At 40.2% G+C, this 20,035-nt stretch overlaps 1 protein-coding gene across 9 annotated transcripts in view; it reads left to right on the plus strand.

The window, feature by feature from the left end:
- Positions 1–20,035, plus strand: part of EIF4G3 (eukaryotic translation initiation factor 4 gamma 3) — a 369,656-nt gene that overhangs the window by 24,378 nt on the left and 325,243 nt on the right. For 6 of the 9 annotated variants that reach the window (XM_063631623.1, XM_063631624.1, XM_063631625.1 and 3 more), the window contains exon 1: positions 6,440–6,458. The exons of the other annotated variants lie outside the window; for them this stretch is intronic. In XM_063631623.1, coding sequence (XP_063487693.1) covers positions 6,454–6,458 — 5 coding nt within the window. In that variant the 5' untranslated portion in view covers positions 6,440–6,453. Of the gene's footprint in view, positions 1–6,439; positions 6,459–20,035 lie in introns of those variants that run through there. 9 annotated transcript variants of the gene reach the window in all.

Raw genomic sequence — 20,035 nt, forward strand, 5'->3', positions numbered from 1 at the left:
CTCTCAAAGTGCTGGGATTACAGGCGTGAGCCACTGCACCCGGCTTTTTGTGTGTTTCTTTACAAGTCTAAAATTAGTTCTTAAAGGGCTTTGGTTTGGAGAGTTACATTTAAGTTTATACTTTTGCTTATTTTCTATAATCATATATTTTAGAAATAAACTTTTCAAAATATTTATTTATTTATTTTTTAGATGGAGTTTCACTCTTTCACCCTGGGTGGAGTGCAGTGGTGCTGTCATAGCTCACTGCAAACTCCCAACTCCTGGGCTCAAGCGATTCTCCCGCATTAGCCTCCCAAGTGGCTGAGATTAGAGGTGTGAGGCACCACACCTGGCTAAAACTTCAAAAATATGCAGATCACTTGCTATCTCCCTAATAGGCTGCTATTGGGGTTCTGGGCAGTAGTTATTGTGAAATCATTAATTTGAACCTGGAGTTTTCAATAAAAGATTTTTATATCCTAATCAGGAATTGAGCAGAGTATGATAAACTCTGTTACTATCCTTAGTTGATAAATTTTAAGCAGAAGAAAAGGAACTGTTTCAGTTAGCTTGTCTTTGCCTCATTATTGTGGATTGATGTATAATTTCTTTCTTTTTTTTTTTTTTTGAGACAGAGTCTCGCACTGTCGCCCAGGCTGGAGTGCAGTGGCATGATCTCGGCTCACTACAACCTCCGCCTCCTGGGTTCAAGCGATTCTCCTGCCTCAGCCTCCCAAGTAGCTGGGATTACAGGCACCTGCCACCATGCCTGGGTAAGTTTTGTATTTTTAGTAGATATGGGGTTTCTCTCGTTGGCCAAGCTGGTCTCGAACTCCTGACCTCAAGTAATCCACCCACCTCAGCATCCCAAAGTTCTGGGATTACAGGCGTGAGCCACTGTGCCCCGCTGGCCTATATGTTTAAAAAATATATTTCTGGTTTCAGTTTCAGCCTTTGTTTATGGTTAGTGAACGGTTAGTTGCAGGTTTGTAGTAGATAGAGAGTTTATAAGTGAGTAAAATTGAGGCATATTGTTTCAGTACTCAAATAATGAGACAATAGTGAAAGTACCTGCTCATCAAAATGTAGGACATCTTTTATCATACTGCTAAAGAGATATATAGGTGGAGAGCTACATAGATGCATAGATACATAGCATATATCTGCATCTCCTTATTAATAGTTCAGCTAGAATTTGAAATATTAGGTTATATTGGCTGCCTTTGAATGAAGAAGGAACTTCTATTTGTGTTCAGGGTGTAATGCTCAGATGAACCATTGGATTTGAAACCAGAAAGTAGTTAGGAAGTGTTTTTCAGTTTAGTCTTTCACTGGAAACCAAAACTTTGAAAAATATATTTGGAGCGGAGGCTACTTAGGACAGGATTCTTAAAAATCAGCTACTTTTGACTTAGAAGTAAAACTAAGTTGAAAATACACAAAACCAGAACAATAGATAATTTTGTAGAATGTCGCAGGTTGTTTTGCCTTTCTGGCTCTCACAGAAAAGGTTAGTGATTGATATTGTATCTGCGTATTTTCTATTCCTTTCTCTGTACTTTAGTTAATAGCATTTTGTGATAAAAAAAAAAAAATGCCCTTGACTTACTTTTTTTGTTGTTATTGAAAGCAGTTTTTCCTGTGTCTAAGCATGTATAACATTAGTGGTCTATGTAGAGAGTTTGTTTATTGCAACCAGAGGCACATTCCTAGGCATGAATGGTTTTTGAATATTCCGTTATCCTATTTCCAGTGGGACATCTTTAGAAATGAGCAAATTCCATTAAACTAATAACCGTGATTTTGGTGGATAAGCACTTATACTAATTCTGCTTTGAGAAAAGAGATTGTTCACGCTGCTTTAGGAGCTGCTAGCTAAGTCTGGTGCTTCTTAACCTTTAACTAAGAAAAATGAGGCTTGCTGACAATAGGTAGTTTTTACTGGCCTGTGAAACCCAGCAGCATGTTCAGCAATGTAAACCACAGCAGCTGTCTTTTGCTGGCTTCACTGTTGTTTGAAGTATAATGAAATGCATCTTGGCCGGTCTCGGTGGCTCACACCTATAATCCCAGGACTTCGGGAGGGCAAGGTGGGAGGATCACCTAAAGTCAGGAGTTCAAGACCAGCCTGGCCAACATGGTGAAATCAGTCTCTACTAAAAATAGAAAAATTAGTCGGGTGTGGTGGCACATGCCTATAATCCCAGCTGCTCAGGAGGCTGCGGCAGGAGAATCACTTGAACCTGGGAGGCGGAGGTTGCCCTGAGCCAAAATTGTGCAATTTGTTGCACTGCAGCCTGGGCTACAAGAGCGAGACTCCGTCTCAAAAAAAAAAAAGAAGCTGCATCTCACAAATGGCTGTACCTGCTGACTCATCTTCAAGCCCCTAAACAACCATAGTATCCAGCATTATTGAATGCTGGGACTTGAGAATAAAGAGAACCAGAATCTTAGAATGTGAGGGTTAGAATGGATTATGGAAATCTTTAACTCACCTCCTTCTCAAATGGCCTCAGCTATTAAAAATAAATGTTACTGTGGTAGCTGTCATAGTAGATAGTTAAAAGAATGATAGTGCTATTCAGAATGCCATTAGAATCTTCTAGATGAGTGAAGACTTTTGTCTAAGAGTCTTTGAGATGTAGTACTTTTTAGCTTCCCTTCAAAAATAACACATTCTGGAAGTGGCCGAATGCTACTAGGGGCAGCACACATCAGTGTCTGCTATACACTTCAGGAGGACTGTGGGAAGAAGTAAAAATGAAGAGTGGTCATTGTCTCTGAAAATTTCCTAATCTAATTAGAAAGTAGATTTGAGAAAGGAGGGAACTTTGGAGCATTTAGGAATCATTTTGTGATTATTTAAAAATTATTTTGGAGACAGCATATTCCTTTGTTTCCCAGGCTGGAGTACAGTGGCTATTCACAGGTACAGTCACAGCTCACTGTAGCCTCGAACTCCTGGCCTCAAGCCATCCTCCTGCCTCAGCATCTTGAGTTGCTAGGATGACAGAGTGTGTATATCGTGCTTGGCTTGAATGGATCTTTTATCTATGTATGATTTTGTAACATCATGCATTGGTTATTTGGAAGATTATACGATTATGCATCAGTTATTTGGAAGACAATTGTTCTTTAAGTTATGTAAATTTTCCAAATGTTGATGTATTTTATTATATGGCATAAAATAATGTTATTAATAGCTAATATCACAATGATCTCATAAGGAAGGTATTTTGGGAAGCTCTCTGGGTCATGGTAGTAGATACCAGCTCACTGTGACTTGTAATGGCTGGAAAGGTAATTGAAGTTGCATTAGGAGACAGTCTGGGAGTTGAAGAGAAATGGATTTTACTTTTATAAAGAAGCTTCATGTTGAAGGCCCTGTAAGGGGGTGTTTTATTTTTCTGGTTGCTTTTTTTTAGTGTTAGCAAGTTTGATTCCATCTAAGGAGTACGTAACAAAAAGTAGTTGGCCTTTTCAAATTTATGAACCCAAAGATTTTTTTAAAAATTTTATTTGCTTTTTTTTTTTTTTGTAGAGACAGGGTCTCGCTCTGTTGCCCAGGCTGGAGTACAGTGGCATCATCTTGGCTCACTGCAGCACTGACCTTCCAGGCTCAAGCAGTCCTTCTGCCTCAGTCTCCAGAGTCGCTGGGACTATAGGCATGTGCCACCATGCTCAGCTAACTCTTGAATTTTTTTGTAGGGATGGGGTTTCACCGTGTAGCTCGGGCTGATCTTGAACTCCTAAGTTCAATCCACCTGCCTTGGAGTTTAAGCAATCCACCTGCCTTGGCCTCCCAAAGTCTTGGGATTATAGGTGTGAGCCACCATGCCTGGCCCAAAGAAATTTCTGTGATGGAATGTATAGTGTACTTCTGAGCTTGCCTGCTTTTTCTAGGTGCTTGGTTCCCTGTCAGTTATAGATCTGGGAGTCTTTAGAACTTCTTCTGAGCCTTTTAATCCCTCCATTCTCCAATCTGAAGCTAGACCTCAGAATTGTCTGATAGAGTCCTGGATGAGTCTTACCTCATGGAATTGGTTTCAGTTTTTCCCTAGGCTTAGTTACTGTCTTCTTTTGTTTGAACTTGTCTTTTATATTAAACTAGTATCTAGAGTGAGACAGGGACTAGGATGAATCTCTTTTTCCAAGTAGGGTGGGTGATATAGTTTGACCTAGGAGTTTGTTTCTTGTGGCCCTAGGTAATGTAACAGAAACTGGACTGTTGTTGTATTAAATTTTGTTAGTATTCTAAGAGATTTTTTTAACATATATCAAGGAGTACCTTGAAATTAGCCCTGTTTTTTTTTTTATTTAATACAGTTTGCTTTTATAGAACTATACTTTGAAAGTTGGTATTCAAGTAAGATTCTGATTGTTCTCATGTCATCTTTCATGACATGAGTAAACCTTTTGAAACACGCTAAAGGCCTAGTGATAGGACATTGGGCAAATTACAGGCTATATAGGTATTGAAATACTATATAACCATTAAACCCGGGCATGGTGGCTCACGCCTATAATCCCAGCACTTTGGGAGGCCGAGGCAGGCGGATCACGAGGTCAGAAGATCGAGACCATCCTGGCTAACATGGTGAAACCCTGTCTCTACTAAAAATACGAAAAATTAGCCGGGCGTGGTGGTGGGCGCCTGTAGTCCCAGCTACTTGGGAGGCTGAGGCAGGAGAATGGCGTGAACCCGGGAGGCGGAGCTTGCAGTGAGCCGAGATCGTGCCACTGCACTCCAGCTTGGGTGACAAAGCGAGACTCCATCTCAAAAAAAAAAAAAGAAATACTGTATAACCATTAAAAATGTTGCAGAAACATATACTGTTATAAAAAAGTGCACATTTTCTCTGTGGAAGTCAGTTAAAAGTAGCATGTATATTCAAATTTTATTTAAAAAATATATTAGGAAAAAGTGCTTGGTGCTTGGTTATACAACAGTGTTCATGTGGTTACTGGTTGCTGGTGAGATTAGGTCATTTGATTTTTTTCTGTAATAAGTGATATTTTGTTTAATCACTTTATTTATTTATTTATTTATTTATTTAGAGACGGAGTCTCACTCTGTTGCCCAGCCTGGAGTGCAGTGGTATGATTCTGACTCACTGCAACCTCCGCCTCCTGAGTTCAAGCAATTCTTCTGCCTCAGCCTCCCGAGTAGCTGGGATTACAGGCATGTGCCACCACGCCCAGCTAATTTTGTATTTTTAGTAGAAATGGGGTTTCACCATGTTAGCCAGGCTGATCTCGAACTCCCGACCTCAGGTGGTCCACTTGCCTCGGCTTCCCAAAGTGCTGGGATTACAGGCCTGAGCCACCACACCCGGCCAATTATTTTTATAATTAGCAAAGTAAAGCTACTTCTATTTTGGAAAATGAAATCAAGTTAAAATTTGACTCTCTGTGAGTTCTTCATTCAGCAAAGATTAAATTACATTTTTTTAAGAGAGTGAAGAGGAATTTGAAATGCATTTAGATTTTCAACAGGAATCAAGGGAGTTTTTGTTGTTGTTGTTGTTAACTGTTAGTTGAGTAGAAAACTAAACTCATTAAGCATTGTTTTCCCCATTCTGATTAATCTTGGTTTTACCATAGTATCAGTATAGTGCTGATCACACATTGTGATGAATTAGGTTTCCTCAAATTTTTCATGACGCCATGAAAAATGGTTTAAAGTACTTGAATATAGGCATCTTTTTTTTAAAGCCTTATTTTAAATGACATGGCATATTGCAACATTTTTTATGATGCCTGCTTCATTGTTATTTTTGTTAAGAGTTTCCATTTTAAAAGTCCTTTGCCATCTTGTCCTTGCTGTCCTGGCTTTCATCTGGGACTGCAGCAGGGCTGAGCCAAAAATGGCTGCTGCTGCAGCAGGGGCAGGCATAGTATAGGACTTGGCTGCTGTGGTTCCTGTGAAGAAGCAGGAGGGGAAGCTTGGGGAGAATGTCCTGGCTCAGGATTCTCTTAATGGTTGTGGCCACAAGAATTGGGCTTTTCTTGTGGAAGAATTTCTATACTGTAGATTCTGCTGTTTGGAGGGAATGACACTGAGTATTGGGGTTTACAGCATTAGTGGGGGGACCCACCCATTCTCTGCAGTAGAAGAAATTTTAGCTGATGCTGTCATTCACCGAGCAGGATTGGTTATTTTCAGAAAGCAGCAAGGCTTACCTGTCTGTGTCAGTTGATGACAGATGCATGTCCAGAATGATGGTGATTTCTAGCTTGGTGGGTGAACATACTTAAATGCAAATTATCTCTCAGGGATGGAGTGGGTGGCATATAGTAGAGGATTAAAAAGGTCTTCCCTTTCGTGCAGCTCGTGTGAGGAATACTGTTCCATATAAAAAATCTGCTTTGTATGTTAAGGTGAGAGATGGCGAGTGGTTTGAGCAGAGAATTAAAGTTGCTGTGTGTGCTCTTTGGACCACTCCCAAGAGGAAATACACTGCCATTTGGATGGGGTGAGTTTGTGCCTGAGTTCCTGTCCTTTCTGCCTGTGACTAGAGATAGGCATGATGTAAAAACACCAGGATCTGCTGCTTAGCAACCAGTAAAATACCGTATATCTGGATAGGCAGTAACACAGTACTTCATTCATTTCTCTTTCAGTGTGATGAAGAGAAAAGGCTTTTTTGCTTGAGAAACAGGAGAGCCTCCCCTTCTCTAGAAAAGCCATATGTAATCATTGTGGAAAATACAGGGGAAAAAAAAGAACAACAGTTTACTCATAACTCTAACTCATTGATGTATTTTGATAAATTTCCTTGAAGGAATTTTGTGTTTATATATGTATACATATTTTTGTACATATTTATGTACACATAGGTTGGCATATATGTGTTTATATATATACACACACATTTGCATGGCTGCAAATCATACTGTAAATGTAACTTTGTATTATTTTTCCTATTTTAACATATTGATATATTAACATTTCTTTCTTTCCTTTTTTTAGAGATAGAGTCTCTGTTGCTCAGGCTGGAGTACAATGGCATGATCATAGCTCACTGTAACCCTCCAACTCCTGGGCTCAAGCTATCCTCCTGCCTCAGCTTACCCAGTTGCTGGGATTACAGGCATGAGCCACCCTACCTGGCCAGTATAGTCACATTTCAGTATACATTCTGAAGGCATCTTTAATGGCTTTATAATGTTAGATATATGACTGTGCCACAATTTACTGAAAACACATCCCTTATTGCTGGATTTTTTTTTTTCTTTTTTTGACATGAGGATCTTGCTGTGTTTCCTAGGCTGGCTTTGAACTCCTGGCTATCCTCCCACCTCAGCCTCTTGAGTTGCAGGGATTACAGACATGCACTTTTTTTTTTTTTTTTTTAATGAGGCAGTCTCACTCTGTCGCCCAGGCTGGAGTGCAGTGGCATGATCTCGGCTCACTGCAAGCTCCGCCTCCTGGGTTCACGCCATTCTCCTGCCTCAGCCTCCCGAGTAGCTGGGACTACAGGCACCTGCCACCACACCCGGCTGATTTTTTGCATTTTTAGTAGAGACGGGGTTTCACTGTGTTAGTCAGGATGGTCTTGATCTCCTGACCTCGTGATCCACCTACCTCGGCCTCCCAAAGTGCTAGGATGACAGGCATGAGCTGCCGCGCCCGGCTGTTTACTTGATTTTTAAGTTAACAGTTTTGCTGTTGAAAGGAATGCTGAGGCCAGGCAGGATGGCTCATGCCTGTAATAAATAACCAGCACTTTGGGAGGCCAAGGTAGGCAGATTGTTTAGACCCCGGAGTTCAAGACCAGCCTGGGCAACATAGCAAGACCCTGTCTCTATGAAATTAGAAAAAAAATTAGTGAGGCATAATGGAATGTGCCTGTAGCCCTAGCTACTTGGGATGTTGAGATGGGAAGATTGCTTGAGCTCAGGAGTTTAAAGCTACGGTGAATTATGATTGTGCTATTGCACACTCCAGCTTGGGTGACAGAGCGAGACTCTTCTCTTAAAAAGAAAAGAAAGGCATGCTGGAAACCATCTTTGTGCATAATGCTTTTCAATATTTCAGATATTTCCTTAATAAAAGTAAAAATTACTGAGTCAACAGGTGTGAACACTAGGAAAATTGATGTATATTACCAGATATGAATTTTCACTTTACCTGCAGTGTACCCTAGTGCCTGCTACATTTTTAAAATTGTTTTTATTGATATATAATACATGTACATATTTTCAGGGTCTACTCTACTTTTATCAGCATTAAATATTGCAGTCTTTCAATTTTTGTTAATTTGATAGGTGAAAATGATAGACGATTTTAGTTTGTATTTCGTTTATTACTTGTAAGGTTTATTTTTTCTCCCTTGTTTACTAGGTTTATTTCCTGTTTTGAAATTATTTGTTCGTGTCCTAGGCTCATGTATTTTTTGAGATTTTGGTTTAGGTTCAAAACTTAGCAAAGGCCGGGCACCGTGGCTCACACCTGTAATCCCAGCACTTTGGGAGGCCGAGGTGGGCAGATCACGAGGTCAGGAGTTCGAGACCAGCCTGGCCAACATAGTGAGACCCTGTCTCTACTAAAAATACAAAAAATTAGCCAGGTGTGGTGGCAGGAACCTGTAATCCCAGCTACTTAGGAGGCTGAGGCAGGAGAATCGCTTCAACCTGGGAGGCGGAGGTTGTGGTGAGCCAAGATCACGCCATTGCACTCCAGCCCAGGCGACAGTGTGAGACTCTGTCTCAGAAAAAAAACAAAAAACAAAAAAACTTAGCAAAACAATGCATGTGTTTTATAAATAATACAAATTATATAGGTTTATTTATTTATTTATTGAGACGGAGTCTTGCTCTGTTGCCAGGCTGGAGTGCAGTGGCACGATCTCGGCTCACTGCACCCTCCGCCTCCCGAGTTCAAGAGATTCTCCTGCCTCAGCCTTCTGAGTAGCTGGTATTACAGGTGCCTGCCACCATGCCTGGCTAATTTTTTGTATTTTTAGTAGAGATGGGGTTTCACTATGTTGGCCAGGCTGGTCTCGAACTCCTGACCTTGTGATCTGCCCGCCTCAGCCTCCCAAAGTGCTGGGATTACAGGTGTGAGCCACCACACCTGGCCAATTATATAGATTTATACCTTCATATGATGTATTTTAAAATGGGAAAAACTCTTTTCACTTATACTTTCATGATTAAAGGTTATCACAGTTGACAGTTTGGTGTGTCTGTTCTTACCTTTTTGTATGCATTTACAAATGAGAAGAGGAGGGAGAGAGAGAAAAGCAGAGGTTTTAGAGGATGGACTCAAGCTGGACTCTGGTTTGTATCCTAACTGCTGGATATGTGAAGTATCACCTTGGTGGACTTGGAGTCCCAGCTCTCTTGATTTAGTGCTGTATGTTTTGGGAAAGTGATTTTAACCTGTTTGTGCCCCAGTATCCTCATGTTTACAGACAGTGGTAGTTATAGACTCTGGTGTCTTGAGTTCTGAGGATTAAATGAGTTAATACATTTAGAATGCTTAAAATAGTACCTGACTACCAGTGTTCTATGGTAAAATAGGTATAGTAGTTGCTGTTACAATTATTGTATTATATTACTGTGTAAAAAGAATATAAGTAGGATTATACTGCCCATGCTTAGTGACTACTTATTTATGTATCATATAAATCATTGCCATGTCAATACATACAGACTGTTGTGTAGTCTAGTTGTACTATTATTTACTTTTATTTTTATTTTTGAGATGGAGTCTCGCTCTGTCACCCAGGCTGGAGTGCATTGGCGTGATCTCAGCGCACTGCAAGCTCCGCCTCCCAGGTTCACACCATTCTCCTGCCTCAGCCTCCCAAGTAGCTGGGACTACAGGCTCCCGCCACCACGCCCGGCTAATTTTTTGTATTTTTAGTAGCGATGGGGTTTCACCGTGTTAGCCAGGATGGTCTCGATCACCTGACCTCGTGATCCGCCCACCTCGGCCTCCCACAGTGCTGGGATTACAGGCATGAGCCACTGCGCCCAGCATATTTTTTTTCCTATTTGTGGATATTAATGTAGTTTTTAAGGATATTTTGGTATTAAAGTTGCAGTGCATATCCTTGTACAAATATATCTTTGTGTATATGTATTTTAGTAGAATGGAGTACTATGAATAGAATTGCTGAATTGAAAAGTATGTAAATAAAAGAGCAACAACTTGACAGTCATTTTTTCAATACTAAGAACTTTTCTTTCTGCTTTTTGGGGGGTAGCAGTTGTACCTTATTTTATGACTTAAGACATTTTATTTGAGATAGAGTCTTGCTCTGTTGCCCAGGCTGGAGTGCAGTGGCATGATCATGGCTCACTGCAACCTTGACCTCCCCGGCCAAAGTGATCCTCCCACCTCAGTCCTCCAGGTAATTAGGACCATAGGTGTGCGCTGCCATGCCCAGCTAATTTTGTTTATCTTTTGTAGAAATGAGGTCTCACAATGTTGATGAGGCTGGTCTTGAACTCCTGGGTTCAAGCAGTCTTCCTTGTTGTATGACTATTAATCATGAATCTTTTCAAAGATACTAATTTGAAATTTAAAAAACCTTTTCCTATTCTGTGTACCATCTCTCTCTGGGAGATCTCCTCTTTGTTCTTTGCTTTCTTAATGTCTGGTGATTAGTAGTTTCTATTCATAGTTATGAATGAAGGATGAGGTCTTCTAATTTTTTTTTTTGGTTGTCTGTAGGGAATTCAAATAATTTTTTAAATGAAAATATTGTTTAAAAAAGTGGAAATAACCTATGTTAATTCATGTTAAGCTTACATTATGGTCAGTTTTTTATGTCTGCGTACTATTTATGTTTTGTGGAGTTGAGTTTCTTATACAGGTTATTTTCCAAATATATTTTAGTTGTGATTTTGGATCTATATCATCTCCTCAAAAAAATAGATACTATGAAGTGGAAATCCTGAAATTTCTTTCTTTCTTTCTTTTCTTTTCTTTTCTTTTCTTTTCTTTTCTTTTCTTTTCTTTTCTTTTCTTTTCTTTTCTTTCTTTTTTTTGAGATGCATTCTTACTCTTGCCCGGGCTGGAGTGCGGTGGCGTAATCTCTGCTTACTGCAACCTCTGCCTCCTGGGCTCAAGTGATTCTCCTGCCCCAGCCTCCCGAGTAGCTGGATTACAGGCACCTGCCACCACGCCTGGCTAATTTTTGTATTTTTAATAGAAATGGGTTTTTGCCGTGCTTGCCAGGCTGGTCTTGAACTCCCAACCTCAGGTGATCTGCCTGAGGCTGATCTGCCGCAGCCTCCCAAAGTGCTGGTGTTATAAGCAGGAGCCACTGCCCCGCCCAAATCCTGAAATTTCTGAAACAACTATATCTTTAGGTAACTTACTAGCTTTTGAAGAGTTCAGTTTTGCCTTTTATTACAATTATTGCATTGATAGTAGTAGTATTTTATAGACTTTCTTGTGCGAAATGAAAAGCTCCTTGTGACTTAATTTTTCCTATTCCAGTTATTGAATTGCTATTGTCACCACGTAATATGTAATTTTATTTATTTATTTATTTTTGAGATGGAGTTTTGCTCTTGTTGCCCAGGCTGGAGTGCAATGGCGTGATCTTGGCTCACTGCAACTTCCGCCTCCCGGGTTCAAGCGGTTCTCCTGTCTCAGCTTCCCTAGTAGCTGGGATTACAGGTGCCCACCACCATGCCTGGTTAATTTTTTTGTATTTTTAGTAGAGACTGGCCATGTTGCTAGGCTGGTCTCGAACTCCTGACCTCAGCTGATTCACCCGCTTTGGCTTCCCAAAGTGCTGGGATTACAGGTGTGAGCCACCGCGCCCAGCCAATTTTAATATTTTTTAAATATAAAATTGCCTTTCTGATTTGCATGTCATTAGTTATTGAAATTAACTGAATTAGTTATTGAAATTAACTGAATAGCCATATGTTTGCCCCTCATTTACTGTACTTTATAAAAGTTTTTGAGATAGGGTCTCGCTGTATTGCCTAGGCAGGAATTCAGTGGTGCAGCCATGGCTCATCTCAGCTTTCAGCTCCAACCTCCTGGGCTCAAGCGATTTTCCTGCGTCAGCCTCCGTATTAGCTACGACTACAGGTGCACACCACTGTGCCTGGCTAATTAAAAACATTTTTTTGTAGAGAGTGGGTCTCACTATGTTGCTCAGACTGGTCTGTGATGCCTGGGCTCAAGTAATCCTCCAGCCTCTACTCCTCAATTTTTTTTAGGTTTGGAGACAGGGTCTTGCTGTGTTTCCCCGCCTGGAGTGCAGTGGCACAATCTTGGCTCACTACAGCCTCGAACTCCTGGGCTCTGTTGATCCTCCTGCCTCAGCTTTTTGTGTAGCTAGGACTGTAGTCCCAGCTAGGACTGTCCTAGCACAGTCCTGTGCCCACCACAATCAGCTAATTTAAAAAAAAATTTTAAAGGCCGGGTGCGGTAGCTCACACCTGTTATCCCAGCACTTTGGGAGGCCAAGGCTCGTGGATCATGAGGTCAGGAGATCGAGACCATCCTGGCCAGCAAGGTGAAAGCCCGTCCCTACTAAAAATACAAAAAATTAGCTGGGCGTGGTGGCGGGCACCTGTAGTCCCAGCTACTCAGGAGGCTGAGGCAGGAGAATCCCTTGAACCCAGGAGGCAGAGGTTGCAGTGAGTTGAGACTGCACCATTGCACTCCAGCCTGGGCGACAGAGCAAGACTCCGTCTCAAAAAAAGAAAAAAAAAATTTAAAAGTATTTTTTGTAGCGATGAGGTCTTGCTGTATTTATTGCCCAGGCTGGTCTCAAACATTTGGCCTCAATGATCCTCCTGTGGTGGCCTCCCAAAGCACTGGGATTGCAGATATGAGCCACCACACCCAGCCCATTTACTGTAATTTTTAGCCTTTGAGAATTTTGTGATATTGGCTAGATTTTCTCATAGAGATTTGTATGTAACCAAATTTTATTCCTAACATTGACTACTAGATAACTGAATGGTTTTGGTGAGACTTTACCATTCACACTTGAATATTTATGTTTTCTTTAAGGGAAATCACAATGCATATAAGTTTTTAATTTTGTTTCAAATGAATTCCATTTGATAAAACACGTATAGCATAGCTGGGTGGGATGGCTCAAACCTGTAATCCCACTGAGTCAGGGGGCTGAGTGGGAGTATCCTTTGAGGCTACATTTTTGGGACCAGCCTGGGAAACATAGTGAGACCCTGTCTCTTAAAAAAAAAAAAAAAAAGGCATAAAATAAACTGGACACTTTTAAGAGGTATATTGGTCGGGATCATTGGTTTTAGAAGATAGAGCAAAACTTGAGAGTTAAACCCTGGGGTTTTTTTTTGTTTGTTTGTTTTTTAGCTCTGGTTCTACTAGAAGTAGTCATGTCATCTTTGGCAATTCTCTTAATGTAACATTTTGGAACTTGGTTTCCTTGTCTATGTGAGAGAGTTGATGATACCTTACAAGTTGTACTGAGGATTACATGAGCCCTCTATGCAAAATACTAAATACACTGATAGAGATATGGTTGGTACTCAAGAAATAATGGCATAATTTTTTTTTTTTTTCTTGCTATGTTGCCCAGGCTGGTCTCTTAACTCCTGGGCTCAAGCAATCTTCCCACCTTGGCTTCCCAAAGTGCTAGAATTACAGGCATGGGCCACCATGCCTGGCCAAGAAACAATGCTATTATTACTCTAGCTAGCAGAAAACAAGATCATTTCCTGGAGAATTAGACTATTTAACAAGGCACATGCTTATCAGTACGTACGTTACCTCTTCTAGTGTTCTGCTGTGTTGATATTAGTGACCAAGATCTCTGCATAGTTTGAGAACCCTCTGTTTCAAGGATTAGGAGGTAGAAAGCTTATAAGAAATCTGGCCTGGTAAAATGCACCTTCGTGGGCTTTTTGAAAGATGGGACTCATTCTTTGTCTTTCAGTGGTTTATTATAATCTATTAAAATTTACTTTATGACCTGAGACGAAGCCATTTTACTATTTAGGCTCAGTTTAACATTGTTAAACCTGTCTACTATTCAGTGTACCAAGGTGCTTTTATTTCTTAAGAGTTCTGTTGTATTTCATCCATAAAAATGATTGAAGCAGGGTCAGGAACCAGTGGCTCATTCCTGTAAGGCTTGCACTTTGGGAGGCCAAAGTGGAAGGATTGCTTGAGGCCAGGAGTTTGAGACCAGCCTAGGCAACATAGCGAGACCCCATCTCTACCAAAAAAAAAAAAAAAAAAAAAGATGGGTGTGCTGTTGTAGTGCTAGTTTATAGTCCTAGCTATTCAAAGAGCTGAGGTGGGAGGCTCCCTCAAGGGGATCCCTCAAGATTGAGGCTAAAATGAGTTATGATTGTGCCAGCGCACTTTAGCCTGCACAACAGTGAGACTCTTGTCTCCAAAATAAATAAATAAATAGATTGAAGCAGATAACTGATAACTGTTATTGTTATGGGAGGGATGTTATCTCCCAAAGATTACCCATAGATACTTGGAATTAATTTTTGGAGCTCTATTTGGACTATCAGAGCTCTCTTAAAACATGACATTGCTTGCACCAAAAAAATAGAAGCCGGGGGGCAAAAAACATGAAATTGCTTCATTTAGTTATTTGCCTTCTTAAAAATATTTTGGGTCTGGCATAGTGTCTCATGCCTATGAACCTTGAGACCAGGAGTTCGAAACCAGCCAGGGCAACTCAGGGAGACCTCATTTCTTTTATAAATAAGTTTTTTCTTTTTTTTTTTGGAGACAGAGTCATGCTCTGTCACGCAGGCTGGAGCGTGGTGGCACGATCTTGGCTTATGGCAGCCTCCGCCTCCTGGGTTCAAGTGATTCTGGTGCCTCAGCCTCCTGAGTAGCGGACTACAGGCACGTGCCACCACACCCAGCTAATTTAAAAAATATTTTTAGTAGAGATGGGGTTTTGCCATGTTGGCTAGCCTGGTCCCAAACTCCTGGCCTCAAGTGATTTGCCCGCCTCGGCCTCCCAAAGTGTATAAATAAAAATTTTTGAAAAATATTTTGTATGTTTAATAATTGTTCATTATAATGAAATTTATTTTGTGCTAAAGAAGAAATAAATGTATCTTACTGTACATTATAGACATAACGTTAGTAAATGGAATTCCCTGTAGTTTCACACCTCCTTGGTTAACTGTTTGAAGTCTTTCTCCAGACTTTCTATGCCCATTATAACATTTTAAATTTTAACCAAAATGTTGTATACTGTTTTATAGTATTCTTTCTTAGTTATACTTTTATAGTTTTCTTTGTTTTCTTTTCTTTCTTTTCCTTTTCCCCTTTCCTTTCCTTTCCTTTCCTTTCTTTTCCTTTCCTTTCCTTTCCTTTCCTTTCCTTTCCTTTCCTTTCCTTTCCTTTCCTTTCCTTCTTCTCCTTCTCCTCCTTCTCCTTCTCCTTCTTCCTTTCCTTTGCTCTCCTTTCTCTTTTTCTTTCTTTCTCTCTCTCCCTCCCCTCCCCTCCTCTCCTCTCCTTTATTTTTTTCCTCTCTTTCTTGACGAATTCTCACTCTGTCGCCCAGGCTTGAGTGCAGTGGCGCAATATCGGCTCACTGCCACCTCTGCCTCCCAGGTTCAAGTTATTCTCCTGCCTCAACCTCCCTAGTAGCTGGGATTACAGGTGCCCACCACCACACCTGGCTAATTTTTGTGGTTTTAGTAGAGACAGGATTTCATCATGTTGATCAGGCTGGTCTTGAACTCCTAACCTCAAGTGATCTGCCTGTCTCGGCCTCCCAGAGTGCTGGGATTACAGGCATGAGCCACCACACTCGGCCTATTTTTTCTTTTTAATGTAATTTCTTTAGTAACAGTTTTATGTTTCAGTAATAGATATCTATTTCCATTTTTTGGAAATGACTAGAATTACTTATGGATGCTGCTTAATTTATTTTTATGCAATTCTTTCTAATCTACTTGAGTTATTTCTGTTTTTCTTATATTATGAACCATGCTGCACTCAACATTTTTATACAGCTTCTTTTACTTGAATGGATATTTTTGGGGATAAATTATAGAAGTAGATCAAAATGTATGAAGGGAAGTATGTCAGAGTATGAAGTAGGTAAAAAGGTTGTGGAAATTAAGTGTCAGCTATTATGAGCTTTAAGTAGTTTGGTTCCTGATTCCATTTAGATCTTTATTGTTTTTCTTCTTTTTTGTTTGTATTTACTTTGTATTATTTTGCTTTGTTGCATGTATTCTAGTTAGCCACTTAAAAAAAATTTAATTTTTGGGGAGCTAGGGTCTCACTCTGTCACTTAGGCTGGAGTACGGTTGTACGATCTCAACTCACTGCAACTTCCACCACCCAGGCTCAAGCGATCCTCCCGCCTCAGCCTCCTGAGTAGCTGGGTCTGCAGGCACATGGCGCACCACACTGGCTAATTTTTGTATTTTTTTTTTTTGTAGAGTGGGGGTTTCATCATGTTGCCCAGGCTGGTCTCAAACTCCTGGGCTCAAGCAGTCCACCCACTGCAACCTCCCAAAATGCTGGGATTACAGGCGTGAGCCATTATGCCTGACCATTAGCCACTTTTAGAATCCTAGTATATGTTTTTTCCCTGAGATGAGGTCTAACTGTGTTGCCTAGGCTGGCCTTAAATGCCTGTACTCAAGTGATCCTCCCGCTTCAGCCTCCTGAGTAGCTTTATGTTTCAGTAATACATATCTATCTCCATTTTTTGGAAATGACTGAGATTATAGGCACATGCCAGTTTGCCAGGCTAAATTCGCTTTATAACAAAATTAGGGAAATATCTTGAATCTTTGGGTGGTACTGATTAGCATTTTTCTTTTTCTTTTTTTTTTTTTGGAGACAGGGTCTTGCTCTGTTGCCCAGGCTGGATGGAGCGCAGTGGCATAATCATAGCTCAACTGCAGCCTCGATTTCCCAGGCTCAAGTGATTCTTCCACCTCAGCCTCTCTAGTAGCTGGGAGTAGCTACAGGCCCACACTACCATGGCTAAGTTATAAAAATTTTTGGTAGAGTCAGGGTCTCACTATGTTATCCAGGCTAGTCTTGAACTCCCAGGTTCAAACGATCTTCCTGTCTTGGCTTCCCAAAGTGTTGGGATAACAGGCATGAGCCACTGTGCCTGGCCTAATTAGGAAACTTTAAAAATACTTTTCTGTTCCCTGCACCATTTCTCTCCTACAGGGTTGGATCTGTTTTTTGTCTTGTTTCTTCACTTTCTTAATGTAAAATAGAAAACATACTGTAGTGTTGTAATCACTAAGTAAGCAGGATCTTGTTTTTTTTTTTCTCTTGGTAGGAAAAACAATACAAAGTTCTTCTGAAATAAAAATCTTTTTCCACACTTTTTTTCATACATAGAACTACACACACACACACACACACACACAAAGAAAAAAATATTTTTCTCAAATAGAAATGGTAATGTTCAATTCAAAGACACATGCTATCCCACAGCTTTTCTTCTTCATTCAGTGTGTTGTAGATTCTTCTATAACATGGCACAGAAAGAGACACAGTTTGGTGAGTGGTTAAGAGCCCCAGATGGAGTTGGTGGACACCTCTTCGTTTATGTAGTATGACCTTGGCAGACTGCGTTGCTGCTATGCACTGGGGTTTTCTATTTTGAAATATGGGAATTATAATTGTTCCTAGGATGTTTTTGAGGGTTAACATTAACTTGCGAAGTTCTTAGAACAGTTGGTTCAAGATATTTAGCTGAATAAATATAAACTATAATGTAATGATTATAATATAACTTTCTCATTTAAAAAATATATATGTTACGGATTTATCACATTCATTAAGTCATTCTCAAATTGATGTGCAGAAAACTTTATTTTAGAACACGTTATTTTTCCCTTAGATGCTTTCAAAGTGATGGTTTTTATTTTAGTAACTGGTAACAAGTCTTATTTTGCTCTTAGTTCCTTCAGCAAAGAACTTAATTGAAGCTTCAAAGTGTTTATAAAATAGGGAAGTAATTAACTGCTTTTCATTCCTAACCCTGGATATGTCTGCTTTTCTCGGGTTCTATTTTGTATAGTTTTTACAATATAGTCTTGTTTTCAAATAGTAGTCTTCGTATCAGCCATTGCTGAAAACTGCTTACTTTAATTTTATCTTTTTATAACCTGCTGCGTAAGTAATTTTGCCAAGGCCAGGTGTGGTAGCTCATGCCTGTAATCCCAGCACTTTGGGAGGCCAAGGCAGGCGGATCAACTGAGGCCAGTTCAAGACCAGTCTGGGCATATGGTGAAACTCCATCTCTAATAAAAATATAGAAATTAGCCATGCATGGTGGTGCATTCCTGTAGTCCCAGCTGTTTAGGGGGCTGAGGTGGGAGGCCCACTTGAACCCTGGAGGTTGAGGTTGCTGTGAGCCGAGATCATGCTACTGCACTCCAGCCTGGGCAATAGAGCAACACTCTGTCTCAAAAAAGAAAAATTTTGCCCATGTTACTGGGACCTTCAATTTTAGTGAAAGGAAGAACATTTTATTGTTCCTATTCTGCTTTTTCTGTTGGTTATTGCCTTTTTTGCAATTGGAAAATCAGTTTCATAATGATTTTGTTATTGTGCTGGTTATCCACAAATGTCTAGAGAATACTATATTTTCCTGAGAAAGACACATTATGACATACTCTTACAGAGAGAAGACAGCCTCAGCCAAATCTGGAGAATGTTTTTAAGAATGTGGGAAATGCTTGCTAACTTTTTAAATCACTGGGCAAAGTTAGTTAATATTTTCATTAGACTTGGGTAACCCAAGTAAGGAATCCTTTGCATTTTTTTCTAATGGAAGAAAATACTATCTTAATTAGGATAATTCTAGGGATGTGGTAAGGCTAGGATAGTTGTACTCAGTGCTGCCTGTTGGAATCAGTTTTGTAGTTTAAATTATATAGACCAGTGTGGGCCTGTAGTCCTAGCTACTTGGGAGGCTGAAGCGGGAGTTTGGCTTGAGGACAGGTGTTCAGGGCTGTCTTTTGCGATGATTGTGGCTGTGAATAGCCACTGCATTCTAAGTTGGCAACATAGTGAAACCCATCTTAAAAAAAAAATTAAATAGATCTGAATCAGATTTTGCAGCTTGAGTTTTAGATATACCATATAGTTAAGACCCTAGCTTAAGAGAATTAGGATGCTCAGTAGTGAGTTCATTTAGGTCTTGCATATGATATAAAGGATATTAACTTGGTTTTTGCCTTGTTATTTGCACAATACCGTTTTCGAAAGCTTTGAGTTACCAGCATGATGCTGATTGTTGGATTTAGAGCCTATTGTTTCTTAAATTTTTTTTTGTTTTTTTCTGAGACAGGGTCTCACTCTGTCACCCAGGTTGGAGTACAGTGGTGAGATTGTAGCTTACTGCTGCCTCAAACTCCTGGCCTCAAGCGATTCTCCTGCCTCAGCCTCCCAGTGTTCTGGGATTACAAGTGTGAGCCACCACACCCAGCCTTCTTGTTAAGATTTTTGGCTTGTCATGATCCAGAAATAAGTTGATTATTTCTCAATGGATATATTCTTTTAGTTTTTTTTCTAGAGTAATAGTATAAACAGGGTTTGGCAAATGAGTAGAGGATTTTATTCCCTTTGAAGTGGATTTATTTTGGGACCTGATAAAGTGCAAACCAAGCATGTTGTACTTGACATATTCCTAGAACTTGGAATATTTCATCACCAGTTATCTAATTGGTCAAAGTTAGAAACTAAGCTGAGCATGGTGGCTCATGCCTGTAATCCCAGCATTTTGGGAGGCCAAGGCAGGAGGATTGCTTGAGCTCAGGAGTTTGAGACCAGCTTGGGCAACATAGTGAGACCAAGTCTCTACAACAAATTAAAAAAAAAAAAATTAGTCCCAGCTACTCAGGAGGGAGGTAGGAGGATTGCCTGAGCCCAGGAGGTCAAGACTGCAGTGAGCTGTGATCACACCACTACACTCTAGCCTGGGTGGCAGGGTGAGACTTTGTTTGAAAAAACCAAGCAAAAAAACCCAAATTAATGGGCAATGATAGTATTTAGCTATTTTTTTTTCCTATGAGGAAGTGAATTTTTTTTCTTTATTTTTTTGAAACAGTCTTGCTCTGT

Source organism: Symphalangus syndactylus, chromosome 22 (genome assembly GCF_028878055.3).
Source record: "Symphalangus syndactylus isolate Jambi chromosome 22, NHGRI_mSymSyn1-v2.1_pri, whole genome shotgun sequence".
In the NCBI taxonomy this organism is placed as follows: domain Eukaryota; kingdom Metazoa; phylum Chordata; class Mammalia; order Primates; family Hylobatidae; genus Symphalangus; species Symphalangus syndactylus.